General features: G+C 39.3%; 2 protein-coding genes and 2 long non-coding RNA genes across 8 annotated transcripts in view; 2 read left to right on the forward strand and 2 right to left on the reverse strand.

Moving 5' to 3' along the window:
* Positions 1-13,079, forward strand: part of FMO1 (flavin containing dimethylaniline monoxygenase 1) — a 29,807-nt gene extending 16,728 nt beyond the window's left edge. Inside the window, exons 4-9 of the mRNA XM_077901658.1 lie at positions 2,023-2,185; positions 5,926-6,068; positions 8,267-8,466; positions 9,529-9,884; positions 10,604-10,676; positions 12,321-13,079. Coding sequence (XP_077757784.1) covers positions 2,023-2,185; positions 5,926-6,068; positions 8,267-8,466; positions 9,529-9,884; positions 10,604-10,676; positions 12,321-12,663 — 1,278 coding nt within the window. The 3' untranslated portion in view covers positions 12,664-13,079. The remainder of the gene's footprint in view (positions 1-2,022; positions 2,186-5,925; positions 6,069-8,266; positions 8,467-9,528; positions 9,885-10,603; positions 10,677-12,320) is intronic.
* LOC144316139 (uncharacterized) overlaps positions 1-20,914 on the reverse strand; it is a 339,579-nt gene that overhangs the window by 205,026 nt on the left and 113,639 nt on the right. The window lies entirely within an intron of this gene.
* Positions 1-20,914, reverse strand: part of LOC144316140 (uncharacterized) — a 162,486-nt gene that overhangs the window by 35,363 nt on the left and 106,209 nt on the right. The gene's annotated exons all lie outside the window — the stretch shown is intronic.
* FMO4 (flavin containing dimethylaniline monoxygenase 4) overlaps positions 17,270-20,914 on the forward strand; it is a 28,609-nt gene continuing 24,964 nt past the window's right edge. The window contains exons 1-2 of one of the 5 annotated variants that reach the window (XM_077901655.1): positions 17,270-17,575; positions 19,829-19,934. In XM_077901655.1, the coding sequence (XP_077757781.1) occupies positions 19,835-19,934 (100 nt within the window). In that variant the 5' untranslated portion in view covers positions 17,270-17,575; positions 19,829-19,834. Of the gene's footprint in view, positions 17,576-19,828; positions 19,971-20,914 lie in introns of those variants that run through there. The other 4 variants (XM_077901653.1, XM_077901657.1, XM_077901654.1 and 1 more) reach the window with 4 other exon arrangements.

The following is a 20,914-nucleotide window of genomic DNA, read 5'->3' on the forward strand; positions in this document are numbered from 1 at the left end:
GGTGTTGGGAGGTATGGGTTAGGTGGTCAAAAGGTACAGACTTCCAGTTATAAGATAAATCCATTCTGTAGATATAATGTATAGCATGCTTAATATATAGTTAACTGTGTCGTATATTTGAAAGTTGCTAAGAGAGTAGATCTTAAGTTCTTATCACAAGAAAAAGAATTATGATTATGCAAGGTAATGGATATAAACTAAACTTATTGCTTGTTGTAATTATTTTGCAGTATATACATATATCAGATCATTATGTCATATACTTTAAACTTATTTGAGGAGGGCGGGGGTTGGGGGTGACTGGGTGGCGGGCACTGAGGTGGGCACTTGACGGGATGAGCACTGGGTGTTATTCTGTATGTTGCCAAATTGAACACCAATAAAAAATAAATTTATTATTAAAAAATAAAATAAAATAAACTTATACAGTGTTGTATGCCAGTTATCTTTCAATCAAGCTGGAAGAAAATAAAAGTACTCCAGTTTTCCAAAGAGTATTTTATTCCACTTCCTTATTTTGCAAGGCACACAGTAAAAATGAAGCACTACCACAGAGAATGGACATGATCCACAGAAATATTTTTTAATGCATCAGAGTTTCTGAATCTGAAGCACTCCTTTACTACACGCTGCCCCAAGCCTGTTTTAAAATAATTGAAGGGCACCTGAGTGGCTCGGTCAGTTAAGCATCTGCCTTCGGCTCAGGTCATGATCCCAGGGTCCTGGAATCAAGTCCACATTAGGCTCCCTGCTCAGTGGGAGCTCCCTCTCTCTGTCTCTCATGAATAAATAAATAAAACCATTTTAAAAAATAAAATAATTGAAAAAATGTTTAAAACTAGATGTTCACCAAAGTTTTAAGAAACTACATACAAGTAGCTGTCTATAAGAGATTTCTTTCCTCTCTGTGCATTCCAAATTTTTCATTACAAACAGTTCTTATTTTTAAGATGAAAGTAAATTCTATTTAAAAACTAATTAATTTTTAATTAATTGCAAACTTTTATTTAAAAAAGGAAGATTTAAAAAAAAATAAAAAAAAATAAAAAAAATAAAAAATAAAAAAGGAAGATTTCCTAATACCAATGTTGGAATCCAACAAGCACTTCAAATATTATCCAAATACTGACCCCATTAGGAAAGACTTGAGACACCCTGTCTTCTCTGAAAACTGAAGAAGAAAGGCAGCAAAGTCTCTTGGCCAGTGGAGCATTTATGCCTTAAGTTTGACTTATACATTTATTTTATATATTTTCTTAATCAGAACCTCACACCCATTAATATATATGTACTTGATTAAAACAAAAAATAGACTGAAATTTGGACTTCTCCCAGAACATTGAGGCCATAAAATTAGCATTTCTCAATCATTCTCTGAATCTGGGAAAATTTCGGCAATATACTCTATAGGACCTTTCATAAGGTAAGATACTCAAGACCAAATTTATATTTTCAATTTATATTATCCATGCCCCTATTAAAGTACAGCTCTAGGTGTACAACAGAAAGAATAATGAGGGATCCCTGGGTGGCGCAGCGGTTTGGCGCCTGCCTTTGGCCCAGGGCGCGATCCTGGAGACCCGGGATAGAATCCCACTCGGGCTCCCGGTGCATGGAGCCTGCTTCTCCCTCTGCCTATGTCTCTGCCTCTCTCTCTTTCTCTCTTTGTGACTATCATAAATAAATAAAATTTTTAAAAAAAGAAAGAATAATGAAATATTCTTTCTTACAACAGAAAGAATAATGAAAAAGACATCAGAAGACCATGATTCTTACTGTGAGAATTGGAGCAAATCACTAAAACTTTTTGGGTCTCATCATTTCCCATAAATACTCCACCACAACTCTAAACTTAGAATACTTCCATTTAGAAAATAATGGTTAATCTGATAATTCAATTCAATTTCTAAGTTTATGCTTATTAATTATGTTTAGTCTGTGCTCTAGAACATTTGAAATGTCAACTGGGCCAGAAAGCCCTTACTAAAAACTTGACAATTGTGACTATGATTCTTTTTTCAGACTAAAGTCTGCAAAGTAACAAAATGCCCAGATTTTACTGTCACCGGCCAATGGGAGGTAGTCACTCAGCATGAAGGAAAGCAAGAGTCTGCCATCTTTGATGCTGTCATGGTCTGCACTGGTTTCCTTACTAACCCACATTTGCCACTGGACTCTTTTCCAGGTACATCATTTTCTGAAATTGACTTTAATTTGTCTCATGGGAGCCATCCTGCTACTGGCTTGGTCCAGGAATGAATTTTTACAGTTCCTCCATTAAATAAAGTTGTAAGGTAAAAGGAATTTTTTTTCTAACCAGAACTTTCTCCCAATTTTTGATTTTCATTTGTTCCAAACAACCTGTGAGTGCCAAAAAGTAGAATAAATAACTAGCAAGCAATTTTATTTTTCACCTGAGGTTCAGTGTCACTCCTTAAGTGATGTGTAACATTCAGAAAGTTCTAAGACACACAATGCTTACACAAGTTGTTAGCTTCAGTGGTAGCATACAACCAAAGCTGAGTTTAGAGGCCACAAAGGTCAATAAATGAATAAAGGGAAAAGTAATGTGATTTTTGTTTGTTCTGTAGAGGTTTAGCTGGACCAGAAGTATATGGCACTAGGTCAGTAGTCAACAGGGAGAAGAATCTTGGGAGTCAAGTTAAGTCATCTTTGGGTTTCAGCTTCCTTATCTGGTTTTTGCAACCATGATTCATGTTAATCTATATCAAATTTCCATTGGATTACAATACAGAGGGAATAGAAGATGCAATGGTTTGGTTTATTTTATCTGCAGTAAGTTTTCAAAAAGTTACAACTTTAGGAAATGTTTATCATCTAAATATGGCCTGGAATGATCTCAAGGCTCATCTCACAATAAACTCACACTTCCAATGGCCCCCAGACCTTATTCAAGTCAAGTCAGAATAAAGTACATCCTAAACACTGCCATGGAATAGAATCATTGAATCGAAAATCACCAAGTCCAGTCTTCTTCCCTATACAAGGAACTATTCTCCAACATCCCTGAGAAAGGCTCAACAGCCTCTGCTTGAACAATTAAAAATGGACAAGACAACCCAGTCCTTTCTCAGTTCTTGTACACACAGAAAATCCCTGATAAGGAAAACTACTCCAAACTGCCAGGGAGGAGTGCCTGGTACAGGGTCACTCCAAGAATCCAGAAAATTGACATAGAGAGTACACTGAATTTATTTGGCACTCACAGGGTATGTAGCCTGTAAAGAAGGAATGAAAAGAGTTTTATAGGAGTCCAGTGGAGGAATCACAATCTACATATGACCTGCAAATGATATCAATACTCATTTTATTGTTTTTGTACTTTTTTGTATATTTTTTATTGGAGTTCGATTTGCCAACATATAGCATAACACCCAGTGCTCATCCCGCCAAGTGTCCCCCTCAGTGCCAGTCACCCAGTCAGTCATCCCATCCCCCTGCCCACCTCCCCTTCCACTACGCTTTGTTCGTTTCCCAGAGTTAGAAGTCTCTCATGTCCTGTCACCCTCTCTGATATTTCCCACTCATTTTCTCTCATTCCCCTTTATTCTCTTTCACTACTTTTTATATTCCCCAAATGAATGAGACCATATAATGTTTATGCTTCTCTGATTGACTTACTTCACTCAGCATAATACCCTCCAGTTCCATCCACGTCGAAGAAAATGGTGGGTATTGGTCATTTCTAATGGCTGAGTGATATTCCATTGTATACATAAACCACATCTTCTTTATCCATTCATCTTTCGATGGACACCGAGGCTCCTTCCACAGTTTGGCTATTGTGGACATTGCTGCTATAAACATTGGGGTTCAGGTATCCTGCCGTTTCACTGCATCTATATCTTTGGGGGTAAATCCTCAGCAGTGCAATTGCTGGGTCATAGGGTAGCTCTATTTTTAATTCTTTGAGGAACCTCCACACAGTTTTCCAGAGTGGCTGCACCAGTTCACATTCCCACCAACAGTGTAAGAGGGTTCCCCTTTCTTCGCATCCTCTCCAACATTTGTTGTTTCCTGTCTTGTTAATTTTCCCCATTCTCACTGGGGTGAGGTGGTATCTCATTGAGGTTTTGATTTGTATTTCCCTGATGGCCAGTGATGCAGAGCATTTTCTCATGTGCTTGTTGGCCATGTCTATGTCTTCCTTGGTGAAATTTCTGTTCATATCTATTGCCCATTTCATGATTGGATTGTTTGTTTCTTTGCTGTTGAGTTTCATAAGTTCTTTATACATCTTGTATACTAGCCCTTTATCTGATATGTCATTTGCAGATACCTTCTCCCATTCTGTAGGTTGTCTTTTGGTTTTGTTGACTGTTTCTTTTGCTGTGCAGAGGCTTTTTATCTTGATTAAGTCCCAATAGTTCATTTTTGCTTTTGTTTCCCTTGCCTTCATAGATGAACCTTGCAAGAAGTTGCTGTGGCCAAATTCAAAAAGGGTGTTGCCTGTGTTTTCTTCTAGGATTTTGATGTATTCTTGTCTCACATTTAGATCTTTAATCCATTTCATCTTTGTGTAAGAGAATGGTCTAGTTTCATTCTTCTGCACGTGGCTGTCCAATTTTCCCAGGACCATTTATTGAAGAGACTGTCCTTTTTCCAGTGGATAGTCTTTCCTGCTTTGTCCAGTATTAGTTTCATAGAGTTGAGGGCCTATTTCTGGATTCTCTATTCTGTTCCATTGATCTATGTGTTTTTGTGCCAGTACCGCACTGTCTTGATGATCACAGCTTTGTAGTACAATTTGAAATCTGGCATGCCCCTGGTTTTCTTTTTCAATATTCCCCTGGCTATTTGGGGTCTTTTCTGATTCCACACAAATCTTAAGGTTATTTGTTCTAGGGCAGCCCCGGTGGTGCAGCGGTTTAGTGCCGCCTGCAGCCCAGGGCGTGATCCTGGAGACCCTGGATCGAGTCCCACGTCAGGCTCTCTGCATGGTGCCTGCTCCCTCTCTCTCTCTCTCTCTCTCTCTGTGTGTGTGTGTGTCTCTATGAATAAAGAAATAAATAATCTTTTTTAAAAAAAAGATTATTTGTTCTAACTCTCTGAAGAAAGTCCATGGTATTTTGATTGGGATTGCATTGAACGTGTAAATTGCCCTGGGTAGCATAGAGATTTTCACAATATTAATTCTTCCAATCCATGAGCATGGAATATTTTTCCATCTCTTTGTGTCTTCCTCAATTTCTTTCAGAAGTGTTTTTTAGGGTATAGATCCTTTAGGGTATAGATCCTTTACCTCTTTGGTTAGGTTTATTCCCAGGTATCTTATGCTTTTGGGTGCAATTGTAAATGGGATTGACTCCTTAATTTCTCCCTCTCCAGTTAAAACAGTAGATCTAAACCCCAGTATGACTAACATAATCCCTTTTTCTTTGAGCCAACTCTTGCTGACTCAGCAAACTCAGCCTGAGTTATAGTCAATCACCACAGTGAACTATCAATGAATTTCCCCCAAACCATATGGATCTTTTTGAATAGGAACCACATTTCATTTATCTTATTTCACTAATATCAACTAGCACAGTACCAAGCACATAGACGCCAAAAAAAAATTTTGCTGAATAGAGGAACTGATTCAGTTTCCTTTAACTTCTCTGCTCTTGCTCCTTGCTTGTGAAAAGTTCTATATAATCAAATATTAATAAATATAATATTACTGTCCTGTTGATTTCTACCAACTTTTAAATGGAGTAAGTACCTCCATTAAATAAATAATCACTCACTAATTTCTATGTCTTCATAGAAAGTCATGTATTCATATTTTGGATTTTCTTAAAACTGAGTATGCTATTAAAAACAACCAAAATAATCCATCAAAAGGAAATTATTAAGGAAACAATATTTGTGTTTCATTCACTGATTCTGTAAAATTCCTTATTTGACTTTCTTTTTCTATAGGTATAAATACATTTAAAGGCCAATACTTTCATAGCCGACAGTATAAACATCCAGATATATTTAAGGACAAGAGAGTCCTTGTGATTGGAATGGGGAATTCAGGCACAGACATTGCTGTAGAGACCAGCCGCCTGGCAAAAAAGGTACCATTCTTCATGTTATTTAATGAAGAGCTTTATCTTAAGGTGTGTGCCTCAGGCAAACAGTGAAAAATGATAAAAGAAAGAAATATGCCTAAAGCACACACATGCAAAAAATCAGATTTTTCAAGTGTTTTTTTCTTACATGTTTATAAATTTTACTGCAAATTTGAAGTGTCATTTTTCCTCCAAGACCAACTTCTCTGACTTCCTATTTTTGTCATGTTCCCAGTCATCCAACAAGAGCTACAGGAGACACCTTTGTCTTCTCTAATCCCATAGGTGAAAAAATCCTATCCTTTTCCTTGCTAAGATTTCCCATTTGCTCTCTCCTTTCCTTGTTAACCACCACTACCCTCAGCAGGTCCATATTACCTCACACTGAGGCTACTGCACTGTCCTCTTAATAATAATTGTAGAAATAATTCATATTTACTGGGGCTTCTTCTGTGTCAAGCACTTCAATAAATGCTTTACTGCATGATCTCAACCAGCCATCAAAAGAAGCCGCTGGAGTAGGTACTATCATATCGGTACCCTTGACTATAAATGAAGGAACTTAGGCTTATAGAAGCTAAGTAGCATGCTTGAAGTTGTGCCACTAGCAGATGGCAGAGCCAGTCTTCAAATGCAAGTCCCTCTGACTCGAAGCACCTGTTCCTAATACTACCCACATCCCTAAATGCCCAGTCCCTCCTCCCACACGTGGCAATCCATACAGATACCCTAACACCAACAAACAAATCCTCTGAGAAGCCACCTTTCATTATGATTCTCTCATGTTTAAAAACTTCTAATAACTCCCCTTACTTAAAAAAAAAAGTCAATTATACTCAACCAAAAAATAAAAAGTGGGAGAGAGCAGCAGAGGAAGCAGATCTGAGAAAGCACAGGCCACTTTTGATCACTTTGCAAAAACAGTGGAAGCTAAGAAAGCTATGCTGGCTCCATGCTCCTGCCAAAATGTGCAGGGAAACTCATTTTACTAAAATAATAAAATAAAATAAGCAACACAAAAGAAAATACAAATAATAAATTGCAGATGGATTAGCCCTGCATTATAGGGTTCTCCTTAATCTGGTTCAAATCTGCCATTTCATCTTTATCCCCCACTACTTTGAGCCCTTTCTGATTCTGCGTCTGTTTTCCCCTTTGCTCATACCATACTCCTCCCTTCTCTGGTGCCTTTTCTCCTTTACTACAATCCGTGTACATCCCCAACTATCTCACCCCAACACAGTGGTCTCTTCCTAGTATGAATTTATGTAATAATTGTAATTAACATTCCTCAACAAATACAGATTAGTTGTTGGCTTCTGATGTGCCAAATGTGGTGCCAGGCACTGGGAATACACTGAAGAACACAGTAAAAACAAGATTTCTGACATCATGAAGAATAGAGTCCTGGGGGGCACAGATGCCAACTAAATAAGTATAGATAATTAGGTCACTAACTGTGAGAGTGAAAATAGCCATGAAGAAAAAGGATTGGGAGTGTGTGACTTTAATATTCCTTTTGAGGACTTTCAAAAAGGAACCTGATTGGTTGATTGATTTGGAGAGATTTAGCAGTTTGGCGGAGTTATCCTAAAAGAAGGGAAAGGAGGTCCTGAAATAAAAATTAACACAGTCTTACCGACTATGACCACTATATGTGGGTAGCATATTATTATTTATATTTCTCTAATTATTGGAAATTTCAAACTTAGTCAGCTGGTAAACTCAGTCAATCTGTAAAGTAAAACAAAAAAAAAAAAAAGAATTCACTAATTGTATTACTGAACTTTATTGTCAATTCAAACAATGGTTTCTACTGAAACTCTTTGTAGATGACTTTCAACTGCTGCCATGCCCTGTTCTTATTACCTACAAAATTGTAACCACCTGCTCATTGTTTTTCACATGAGACTTTCAATCCCCCTGGGTGGTCACAGTATCTCATTCACTGTCATTGTGTCTGGCAGACAATAAGTTCTCAATTATATGTTCTCAGGCATTTTAATACTCTAGATACTCAAACCATGATATCAAAAGAATAACTTTAAAACGGGAGAGGGAAGAGCCAAAACTATCTTGTTGAGGATGTATTTTGAGGGTGACAGACTTTTTGGTATCATTCTAATCATGAGACTTCCTGAATCTCTGGCAAGGCCAACCCTGTGCAGTGTGTCAAACTGAGTGACTTCTTTGATTGCTTTCAGGTGTTCCTCAGCACCACTGGAGGGGCATGGGTGATGAGCCGAGTCTTTGACTCAGGATACCCATGGGACATGGTGTTCATGACTCGATTTCAGAACATGTTCAGAAATTCTCTCCCAACTCCAATTGTGACGTGGTTGATGGCAAGGAAGATGAACAGCTGGTTCAATCATGCAAATTATGGCTTAGTACCAGAAGACAGGTAAATATAGTGTATCTGCTGAGGGCTATTAGGAAGAAGGAACCTTGATCCTTCTACTGACATATCCAAATCAGGCAATAACACAACAACTTGATTGAATATGAAGAAAAACTTACCTGCCCTCTTCCACCTCCTACCTCCAAGCCCCTCAAGTGTTCTGATTCCTGGCACCAGAGCTGTGTCTACCATAGCTTTGTCTAACCTGGATGGTAGCTGTGGGACCATAAAGAATTTTGTTTAATCACATAAATTTAGAAGATGTGAAATGAGCCTAAAGAACTATAATCCCTTCACTCTTGGATTTAATCATTTATCATTTCCAAAGTTTTTGCATATATACTATTTCATATGCTCTTCATCCTCCCCAATGAACTAAGTAAGGATGGCAAGTGTCAGTAACCCTATTTTACAGATGAATAAAAACCAGTTGGGACCAAATGACTTCCTCAAGCTCTGTTAAGTATAAACATTAGAACAAGAAGCCACCCTTCCTCCTACCTATTCTAGTATTCTTTCCACTTTGACACACCGTCTCTTTCCCTGCATTCACCATAAGCTCAAAATGGCTCAGCTAATTTAAAATCATCTCACAAAGCATTTGCTTAGTGATTCCAAAGGCATAAGCATAAGAAGATAATCCTGCACTTGTTCCTATTAAACACATGCATGCTTTCTTCGTACAATTGCTTCCTAGGAGGAGAGAGCTCCCAGGAGTCCTCAACAGATGTAGAAGTCCCTGGCTTCCCCTGTAGTCCTTCAGCACTGCCCTATCTCTAATGACAGTGATAACCGAGTGCTGAAATTCAGCAAGGGAAACAGGAGCCAGAGAAAGCTCTGACCCCCTTCTCCACAGGCTTCCAAACTCTAGTAAATGGCAAGCACATTTCATCATTCTTCTTGGACATGCATGAATCCCTCCCATAGAGGTAACTTCTCCCATGACTGGCACCTCCTGCCTGGACAAGGGGAGAGTCCCAGAATGAAGAAGAGAAGGGAAGGGGGAGGGAGAGCTGGCCACACTGGTCACTGGCAGATCTCTTCCCCGCCCACATTTCTGTTTAGGACGCAGCTGAGAGAGCCTGTGCTAAATGATGAGCTTCCAGGCTGTATCATCACAGGAAAAGTGCTCATAAAGCCAAGCATAAAGGAGGTGAAGGAAAATTCTGTTGTATTTAACAACACCCCAAAGGAAGAGCCCATTGATATCATCGTCTTTGCCACTGGATACACCTTTGCTTTCCCCTTCCTTGATGAGACTGTAGTCAAAGTTGAAAATGGCCAGGCATCGCTGTACAAGTACATCTTCCCTGTGCATCTGCCAAAACCAACCCTGGCTGTCATTGGCCTCATCAAACCCTTAGGCTCCATGATACCCACAGGAGAAACACAAGCACGATGGGCTGTTCGAGTCCTGAAAGGTATGTGCATGAGAAACTACAGGGCACATGTCTTTGGTTTGCCATGTTATTTGGGATATTGGAAATTTTGAGACCATCCCCAGCTCCTATCTAACACCACAGAATCTTTAAAAGCAGGATTCATTCTATTCTTTATGGAATTATGCTATTGTAATGAATCTTAGCCATTACCAGCACAAAAGATAAATCAGGGGCCACAAAATAGAAGTTGTGTCTACCTGTTATTTTCACTGAATCAACAAGTTCAATGAAAATGTAAAATTTCAATTGAGTAACAAAATTCAATTGTGAGGTTTTGTTGTATTAAATAAGTAGTGAGGGATCCCTGGGTGGTGCAGCGGTTTGGCGCCTGCCTTTGGCCCAGGGCGCGATCCTGGAGGCCCAGGATCGAATCCCACATCAGGCTCCCGGTGCATGGAGCCTGCTTCTCCCTCTGCCTGTGTCTCTGCCTCTCTCTCTCTCTCTGTGACTATCATAAATAAATAAAAATTTAAATAAATAAATAAATAAGTAGTGAGATGACCAGATGTTTACAACTTTTTGGGTGACAGCATTATTACCAGGTAGCGTTATATACCACCAATTCATATGGGCTTCTAACATTTATTGCCAGAAGAACAGACAAGTCATTGGGTACTAAAAATAAAAGATGAGCAGTAGTAAAGCATCTTCACCCACGAAAGCAGTTAAATTGTCCTTCTTGTTTGTATATTTCATAGGTATATATAAGTTACCACCACAAAGTGTCATGACAGAGGAAGTTAACGCAAGAAAAGAAAACAAACCCAGTGGGTAAGTTAACCAAGTCAACCACTTACACATCTTTTTTGATTCATAATTCAAACTGGTAGAACAATAGCAGACAGAGGTGAGTTACACTGGAGGAAAAAGAACACCTGAGATTTAGGGGGAAAAAATCTAGGATAGCCTGTTAAGGAAAGAGGGAACAAAGGGAATTGAGAAGTTTAAGTGTCAAAAAAAAAAAAAAAAAAAGAGAAGTTTAAGTGTCCCCAGATCATCACTTCAGACCATGATTATCCAATGCCACATGGAGTCTGGATTCAAAACCAAATATAATGAACTCTCATCTCCCAGATACATTATTCCACACCTTATTCATAATCAAAGAGCTGTGTTCATTCCCTCTGACGCCAGAAGGGTCTGCTTACTCATTCATTCAACAAATCCGTATCCAGCTCTATTGTTTTATTCAGATTCCTACTCTAGAGCAAGATTCTGCAGACTATGGCCTGAGGGCCAAATCTGATGACAACTTGAATTTTTCTTTTATGTTTTTAAATGGGTGAGATAAAAGAATATTTTATGATATGTGAAAACTATATGAAACCTAAACCACAGTGGCCAAATATAAAGTTTTATGAGAACATAGCCACAGTTATTCACTTACAGATTGTGTATAGCTGCTTTTGAGTTACAACAGGGGGGTTGAGTAGTTGAGACAAAGACCATAAAATGAAAAAAAAAAAAAAAAGACCATAATATGGCCCTCAAAGCCTAATGTACTTACCATCTGGCCTTTTGTCAGAATAACTTTGTTGACCCTGTCCCCTAGAGGAGAGGTTTCCACTTATGTTCTGCTCTTTGGCTGGTACTCAAGGGCCAGGGATTACAGAGGGGAGGTGGCCAGCAAAGAAGGGAGTCTTAGCCTCCTCCTCCACCCATTCTCACTCCTAAACCAGCTAAAACATCTCTGGTTTTAACTGATTTACTGTTTATCTGTTTTGGGCTTTAATATAAATTTTCACTTAAAAAATGATTTCTGAGACCAAAAGAAAGTTTGAAAGTCACTGCATTTAAGAATTTTTATCACTTCTCTAATTTATATAGATTTTCAAACTTCATATTGCTCTATCCTTGTCAAAGCGCTAAATCCCAAAATAATAAAAACATTCTAGATGTCTCTATTTCACCCTCAACCTGGAATACGATTTGATCTCCGTTATGGAATTCTGCTATAACATAGATAATTAATTAGAACTGCACAATGGAAAGGCTTCTTGTCACAAAGGTCAGTCAATGATTTTAGGGCCTGATACCAGCATTAGGGGTTCTTGTGGACTTTCACATTATAAAAATCTAACAATAATTGAGTTTTAGAAAAATTTAGGAAGAGTGAAATTATTTATTTAAAAATTTTTTTCTAGAAATTGCTAATTATTTGACAAAAGAACTAAAGAAATACTAGCTGCATTATGAGCATGTGGAGTACCATGCCTATAGAGTATCTTGTCAAGGAACTCATACATTTAAACAACAACAACAAAACCATTAGACAGCTGTGGGCTTTGAGGGAAGAATACACAAACCATTTCAAATTTTCTATTGTCACTGTTTACTCTTGGCACTTTTTCTTGTTCTGGATTATCATTATTTTATCTTTTTGTCTTCTTTATCCCCAATTTTCCTTTTATAAAGGTTTGGCTTGTGCTACTGCAAAGCTTTACAATCAGATTACATCACATACATAGATGAACTCCTGACCAATATCAATGCAAAACCCAACCTATTCTCATTGCTCCTGACGGACCCACGCCTGGCTTTGACCATCTTCTTTGGCCCATGCACACCATACCAGTTCCGCTTGACTGGCCCAGGGAAATGGAAAGGAGCCAGAAATGCTATCTTGACTCAATGGGATCGAACATTCAAAGTCACCAAAACTCGAATTGTACAAGAATCCCCAACTCCCTTTGCAAGCTTGCTTAAACTCTTAAGCCTTCTGGCTTTGCTAATGGCCATTTTCCTAATTTTCCTATAAGAAGTACCCAGATGGCCTGTCAGATGCACATAGTAGATTTACAGTGCTCTGGTCCCTCCATTCCCACATCATGACCCTCACAGCCTTGAACTATATTCAAGTGGTGAAGGCCACCTCCCATCCTTCCCTGGCTGACCCCAAGGCTACCACTGGTATTCCTGGACCTCTCCCAGCCCCACCTGCTCCCAGTGCTAGAGCAAGATAATCATGATTTCTGTGCATTTGAAGGCTCCATGTTCATTTTACAAAGAGAGTTGTTTACGGCAGCACTCTGAGCATTAATATCTCTCTCTCATATAAACCATTTCATAGGCCTCAAATAAAACCCCCTAATTCACAAAAGATTTGGTTGTACTAAAATGATGTTGTTATGGTATCAGCTGATTGGAAATAAAAAGAAAGAAAAAACCTAGAAATTGATTATTTCCAGTGGTCTTTTATGCTCTTTTTACAAGATGGGGGGAAAGATGAAGGGAAAGAGACAAAGGGATGAGATGTCTACTCATGAAGGCCATAAAAGAGTTGAGAGTTCAATAAATTCACTGGAATGCCTCTAATGGAATGTAGGGACTGTAGAAAAAGACAATGATATGATATGATATCATATGATACCATATGATTTTGCTTATATGTAGAATCTAAATAACAAATAAACAAGACAAAACAACATCAAAGAAACAAAACAAAATCCAGAAACAGACTCATAAATACAGGGCAGAGAGGTGGGAGGATAGGCAAAATAGGAGAAAGGAATTAAGAGCTACAAACTTTCAGTTATAAAATAAGTAGGTCATGAGGATAAAAAAAAGTACGGGATGGGGAATACAGTCAATAATATCATAATAACTTTGTATAACTATGCCTATGGTGAGCATTTTGCAATGTATGTAATCATCAAATCACTATGTTGAAAAAAAAAATCTAGACTTCGTGATTCGGTAATATCATACTTGCATGTGCATGCAACTCACTGCCCCCTATCGTTCACATAGTCGTATGGCAGGACTCCAACTCTGGTCAAAGTTCAACCCACTACATACTTCAAACCTCCACCTGAGCACTTGACCTTAAGCAGAGGAAAAGCATTCAGCCGCTCAGCCGCCTAACTGATCGCTCTCTGATTCATGCCGACACTACTGCCTCCAAACCCTCTTAGGTTGTTCTAATTTCTTCCCTCCCCAATCTGATCTCCTAAGATGACTATTTTATACCATCTCCTCTCACCACATCCTCCACCACTTCCTTCTTAGCTCACTCTCAGATGAGAAAATAGTGACAATTAGCAGAGAGCATCATCAGGTTCCCCTCACCACACTTCCCAAGCCACCTGCAGGTGTGCCCATATACTCTTTCCTGTTACTAAGGGTGACTACCTATGCTCTGAAGGGCAATTCCTGCCAATGTCCTGATTCCGTCCTTTCACACTTACCCAAGAACATCTCTCCTATAATTTGTTCAATTTCTCTTCCAAGTTGTTCTTTCCCTCTTTCCTGGGCAATTCTCCACAATATATGAATATGGTATAATATTCCTGTTTTTTTAAAAACACTTCCTGACCACACATTCTCTTCAGCAAATGCTTCTATATATCAGAGCAGCATGATCTGATTCATGATTTTAAAAGATAATTCTGGAGAATAAATGATAGGGGAACAAATGAAAGTAAGGAAACTAATTAAAAGACTGTTTCGGAAGAACAGTTCCAGCAATAGCAAACTAGATAATACTGACCCATCTTAAATTGGGCTCTTGGAGCCTAGAAGACTGTTATAGAATAGGGCAAACCAAAAAGACCTCACAGCTAAGTGCAATTTGTAAATTTTGATGGTCTGTTTAATTAGGAAACTATAACTATAAAGAGTGGTGTGTGGTTCAAAATATGCAAATCAATTAACATGATATGCCACATTAATGAAATGAAGGATAAAAGTCATGTAATCATCTCAATAGATGCAGAAAAACCATTTGACAAAATCAATACACTTTCATGACTAAAACTCTCAACAAACTGGGTACAGAAGGTATTCATCGTAATATATTAAAGGCCATTTATGAAAGCCCATAGCTGACATCATATTCAATGGCAAAAAAAAAAAAAAAAACCTGAAAACTTTTCCTTTAAGATCAGGAACAAGGCCGGATGTTCATTCTTGCCACTTACATTCAACAGAATACTAGAAGTTCTAGCCAGACCAATTAGGCAACAAAAAGAAATAAAAATCATCCAAGTTGTAAAGTAAGAAGTAAATTAATCTGTTTGCAAATGACATGATCTTACATAGAGAAAACCCTAAAGATTAAAAAAAAAAAAAAAACCCTGTTAGAACAAAACTACAGTGATTAAAACAAGATAGTGCCGGCATCAAGACAGATATAGACCAACAGAACAGAGTTGTGAGCCCAGAAATTAATCTTCAACAAGGCTGCCAAAACCACACAACGAGGAAAAGATAGTCTCTTTGACAAATGATGCTGGGAAAATTGAATATCCACTTGCACAGGAATGAAATCAGACCCTTATCTCACACCACACACACACACACACACACACACACACACACATCAACTTAAAATGGATTAAAGACTTAAACATGAGACCAAAAGTATAAAACTCCTAAAAGATAACATAGGAAAAAATCCTCTTGACAATGGTCTTGGCAATGATATCTTGGATATAACACCAAAGGCACAGACAACAAAAACAAAAACAGACATGTGGGACTTCATCAAACTAAAACCCTTCTTCACAGCAAAGAAAGCAATCAACAGAATGAAAAGACAACCTACAGAATGAGAAAAATATTTGCAAACCATACACCCAACAAGGAGTTAATATCCAAAGTAAGACTTCTACAACCTAATAGCGAAAACAACAAAAAGAAAAGAAAAGAAAAGAAAAGACCCAAATAAACTGATTACAAAATGGGCAAAGTTCTTGAATGGAAATTTCTCTAAAAATGATGTACAAATGCCCAACAGATATATTTAAAAAGTTCTCAGGACACCTGGGCGACTCAGGGGTTGAGCATCTGCCTTTAGCTCAGACTAAAATAATAACATTTTGGAGACAACTCGAGAAATTTGAAAGTAGACCATGTATGTTGGATGGTATTATTGAATTTATACCGGTTTTCCTAGGTGTGGTAATGGTAATGTGATTGTGTGGGAGAATGCCCCTATTCTTGTGAGGTACATATCGGAACATACTGATGGCATCCTGGTGTCTAAAGACTACACTCAGATGTGTGTGTGTGTAAAGAGAGAAAGAAAAATGTACCAAGAGGTTAATGGCTGAGGGATACACTGATGTTTGTTAACAAAACTGTCCTTTCAAATTTTCTGTGAGCTTAATACTTTTCAAAAGAAAAAATTAATTTGTTACAAACAGAAGATTTCATATAAAAATTTGGATTTTCATTTTCTATTGAAAAGATCCTAAAATTGCAATTTGGGCTCATGCTCTCAAATAGCACCATTTCCCTGAAGCTAACAGACTAGAGATGTGCTTTCCAGTCAATCAGTACCGGGCCCTCTCCTCCTTTGAGTTATTTTCCTGACCCCTGTGGGCATTTGCCTTGATGCTCCCGATCCGATAACTATTCAATGAATTTATGATGGCTAGCTTCCAACCACTCAATAGAGTAGAAAAGAAAAAAAGAAAAGAAAAAAAGATGGTGCCTATTTAGTATTCTATTGTTGCTTCTGTAATTACTCTTTTTTTCTAGTGCCCTAGGCTAATATTTAAAACTAATTTTAGGCTTTCTCAAACTCATTTTACCAGCTCCTTCTGCTGACTCTTTGTAAAAGGATGACATTGCTTAAATCCCTTATAAATTCCGGATTTTAGAATCCTATTCCTGAGTTTAGAGAGCTCTAGACATGAAAGAACTTGATGAGTGACAGTCCCATAAACTGCTTTCTCCTCTGGCCCACTCCTGCGATGGCTCAAGAAGAGTCCTGATAACTGGGTGGCCCAGGGGTTAGCGTCTGCCTTTGGCTCAGGTGGTGATCCGGGGGTTCCAGGATCGAGGCCCACATCCGGCTCCGTGCAGGGAGCCGCCTTCTCCCTCTGCCTGTGTCTCCGCCTGTCTCTGTGTGTGTCTCTCATGAATAAATAAAATGAAATGTCATGAAACGAAATACAATATAAAACAAAATAAAACGGGACCCCGGGGTGGCGCAGCGGTTTAGCGCCTGCCTTTGGCCCAGGGCGCGATCCTGGAGACCCGGGATCGAATCCCACATCGGGCTCCCGGTGCATGGAGCCTGCTTCTCCCTCTGCCTGTGTCTCTGCCTCTCTCTCTCTCTCTCTCTCTCTCTCTCTCTCTCTCTCTCTCTCTGTGTGTGACTATCATAAATAAATAAAAATTAAAAAATAAATAAATAAAAAATAAAACAAAATAAAATGAGACTCCTGATGCGAGAGTTTGGCCTGCAGAACGCCCGTTTCGGGAAGGGCTGCGACGCCGCGGCGGCTTTGGCGCCCTCTGCAGGCCGCCGCGAGAAGGGCAGCCGCTTAAGCCTTCCGCGAAGTTTCAGGCTGTGCCTGGACTGTGACGTCGAGGAGGGAGGGGAAAGGGGCAGAAGTCGTTGATGCGCTTCGAATCCACAGCCCGTATTCTAATTCGTCACTTAGCCCTCCCCTGAGATCACGGAAGTTTCCAGCTCCTGTGCAGCACAACTTTTTACGCCCAGCGAGTGGGACGCTCTCTGCTGTCACCGGGATGGGGCAGGCGAACGGCTGTGTCTCACGCTGAGGCCACTTGATCAAAGTCAGCTTTCCCTTGTTTTCCTCTTAGAACAAAGCGTTTGAGTTTCGGAAAAAAAAAAAAAAAAATTTTTTTTTTGAGGCAAACACTGTCTATTTGCTTTGCGAAATCATTTGTCAGAGTATCTTCTCTGTGCCAACGAGGTAAGTGTCCTGGATGACTCTTCTTTGCTGTTGTCTTTTTTTTTTTTTTTTTTTTAATGGGGAAATGTTTCCAGAAACTGCTTTTGCAGAGGATGAATATTCTTCTTGATGAACCCATTCCTTAAGAATGACTGTGAATCTCTTCTTCCGGAGCCTCTTGATTAGGGTTAAGATAACAGTTGAGGACAAAGTCAGAAAGCAAAAGAGCATTGCAAGGAAACCAAGTTATGTTGTAGGGAGAAACCATCTGAAAGCGAGGTGGCAGTTAAGAAGAATAGAATCGTGGCACTTTCTGTAATTCTCTTCTCACCCCTGATTTCATCTTATGGGGGAGATAGTAGCTCCAGGCACTGGGAAACAGAAAACACTCCGCAGGGTATAGGAAAGACTCTAACAAAGTAAGAGCATTGGTGGGTGATGATAAGAAATATACACAGATGATATATGTTGGCAAATTGAACTCCAATAAAGAAATTTTTAAATAATTAACCTTAAAAAATATATAAACAGATGAGATTCCATACTCAAATAAATTTTGAGCAGTCGCATGATTCAGAAATCACCCAAGTCTCTCCATGTCTCAAAAACAGTTCCTACCTTTTCTGGTCTGCCAGATATGGGATGGGGTTGTCATGTCGTTCAAAAGTCCCAATTCAGTGGTTCAGCTCATCTCTACCAAGGAACTTATTATAAGCAACGTTTGGTCTACAGAGGGCCTAGCACCCTTTCTAGTTTACAAAGAGCTTACATGCACTTTGTGTCCCCACCTCCCAGCCCTTCAAGTCTGCACTCTCTCTCCTACCTTTCAATTCACACCTATTTTGGTATCAAATACTTGCCATTTGGATATAAAAACATTTCTCTTGGGCTGGAAGGGGAAAAGAGAAAACTATTAGAAACCTCTGCTTTACAAATGTGGGAACAATCTCACAGGGAAATGAAGAATTTTGTTTAAATTTATACAGCTGGTTAGAAGCAGAGGTAGAACTAGAACCCAGGTCTTCCCATTTCCAATTTGCTCACCGACTTTCCTCAGTGATTCGAAGCATATTTTTTAAATGGCTGCCCTGGCTCAGAAATTTATAATGTGGAAATGTTGTGTGATTTTAAGAGGCATGAATTCCCAGTCTGTTTTTGCTTGAGCTGTCTTTTCTAGGGGAAAGGGAGGAAAAGAGAGGAGAAAATTAGGGAGGTAGGGAATGAACACCGAGAAATATTTGGTGCTGGGCACTTTTGTATAAGTAATGTCACTTCATCTAAAACTCAAACAATTCTTCAACATAGCTGATTTGCTAGAATTGAGTAGTTAACCCATCTGTCAATACAATAGCTATGTTGATGTTTGCAGAAATCCAAATTGTAATATCAAGAAAAACTGGTTATGAATCCCTGTGACACGTACTTCTTCCAGGCTCTACGGACAAATACATCCCCATTTCCCTAAGATCTCATCTAGAATGTTCCATGGAACATTCCTTGGGGACTTTGTTCTATATTATGGTCAGTCTGTCTTGCCTCCATGCAAGATTAAGAACCGCCCTTAATTCATGTAATATCTTTGTTGCATGGCAGGAGATGACCCATGACCAGCTATTCTTGAAGACTCTAGAGGCTTTGAATAGGAACTAACATTTTTGCTAGCTGCGGTTCTTAGGGTCCAGAAGCACTAGGTGGCAGCAAAGGGCTCTTTTATTCCTAGGGTATCTAAAGTCCCAAGGGGCACCTAGCTTGCTCAATCAGTAGAGCATGTGACTCTTAATCTCAGGATCATGAGTTCAAGCCCCACGTTGGGCACGAAGCCTACTTAAAAAATAATAATAAAAAAATAAAATAAAACATTTTAAAGTAAACAAAATCTCAAGGGGATCAAGGGCCTGACTATAGTAGAACTAAATTCAAGTGAGCACTTACTATGTAGGAGACACACTTCTATAATCCTTCCAACATATCAATCATTTAATTTTGTAACAAATATTTAAGAGATATTATTATTATTTCCATTCCCATTGTACTAAAATGAAAACCAAGGCCCAGAGATGATAAGCAGCTAGCCTGAGGTCACACTACTAATAAGTGATGGTAAGACTTAAACCAAAACAGTCTGATTTCAGAGCCCTCATTTTTAACCAAAATGTGAATCTGCCTCAGCTAAAAGAGGGTGTTTATACCACTCTAAAAGTTAAGTCCCATAACAGAAGGTTCCTTCTAGTCTTGTCATATAAAGAAGCTTAGCCCAACCTTCCTCTCTAACAGAGTGCCATGGCCAGGCGAGTTGCTGTGATTGGAGCTGGTGTGAGTGGCCTGTCCTCCATCAAGTGCTGCTTGGACGAGGACCTGGAGCCCACCTGCTTTGAAAGAAGTAACGACATTGGGGGACTATGGAAGTTTACTGTGGGTAACTTGTTACTTCCCATTTCTATCCATCGTAATCTGGCTGTCTGCTTTGTCCCTGCTCAGGCATGGTGGCTTCAGCCTACCTTGTTGATCACATAAAAAAGCAGCTCACTTCAACAACACAGGCTTGTGTACAGTGCTAACACTGTGCAGGATGCAGTATGACAGGTGATAAACCTGGAGAGTAGGCAGGGCAGGGACAGTGGGAAAGGGGAGGAAAGGAAGAGATAAGTCTGATACACAAACACAGTATTGGAAGTTACAATTATTTCTAGACCACGGACATTAGGAGACTAACAATGTCACATAGGTTAAGCCAAATGGCACTGGTGAGTATGAAGCAGATGACACTTTTGGAAAGATGGAAGTTGGCATTAGGAGCAGAGCTCCAGCCCCCAGGCATTATTCAAGTCTTTGAGAGGAGAATTGGCAGGAGTGAGGCAAGAAACCAGACCCTGAAAGGTCAGGTGGGGGGTTGGATAACCCTCACATTATCAGAATAAAAGAGCCAAGGCACTGAACAATCCTTTGAAGGAGTGCAGTGTACCTCCTGGGAGGTTATTCTTGGAGCTAGGCCAGCTCTAGAGTGACTTAAGCAACAGAAGTAAGGACTGGGAGTGGCTAAATACCACCTGCTGGCTAGGATTGGTCCTGGTAACTGGGAATAGCAGGATGTCCAGCAGGGACCTAGGGATCTGTCCCAGTGGTGGGGTGTAAAGTATCAGAAGGTAGGAAGTCTAAGTACTGGATGCGTCAGGGGTAAGAGAAAAGCAACATTCAGTGGAGTTCATGCTAGAAGAGTACTTCAAACTGGTATGAATGAGGGAAGCCTTCACGGAGAAAGTGGCATTTGCCAGTCTTTGATAGATGGTGAAGAAAACAGAATAAGCAAATGTATGTAAGCAGATATGATCACAGCCCTGGGATTATAGTATTATAGGATTA

This window comes from Canis aureus, chromosome 6, assembly GCF_053574225.1.
Source record: "Canis aureus isolate CA01 chromosome 6, VMU_Caureus_v.1.0, whole genome shotgun sequence".
NCBI lineage: Eukaryota > Metazoa > Chordata > Mammalia > Carnivora > Canidae > Canis > Canis aureus.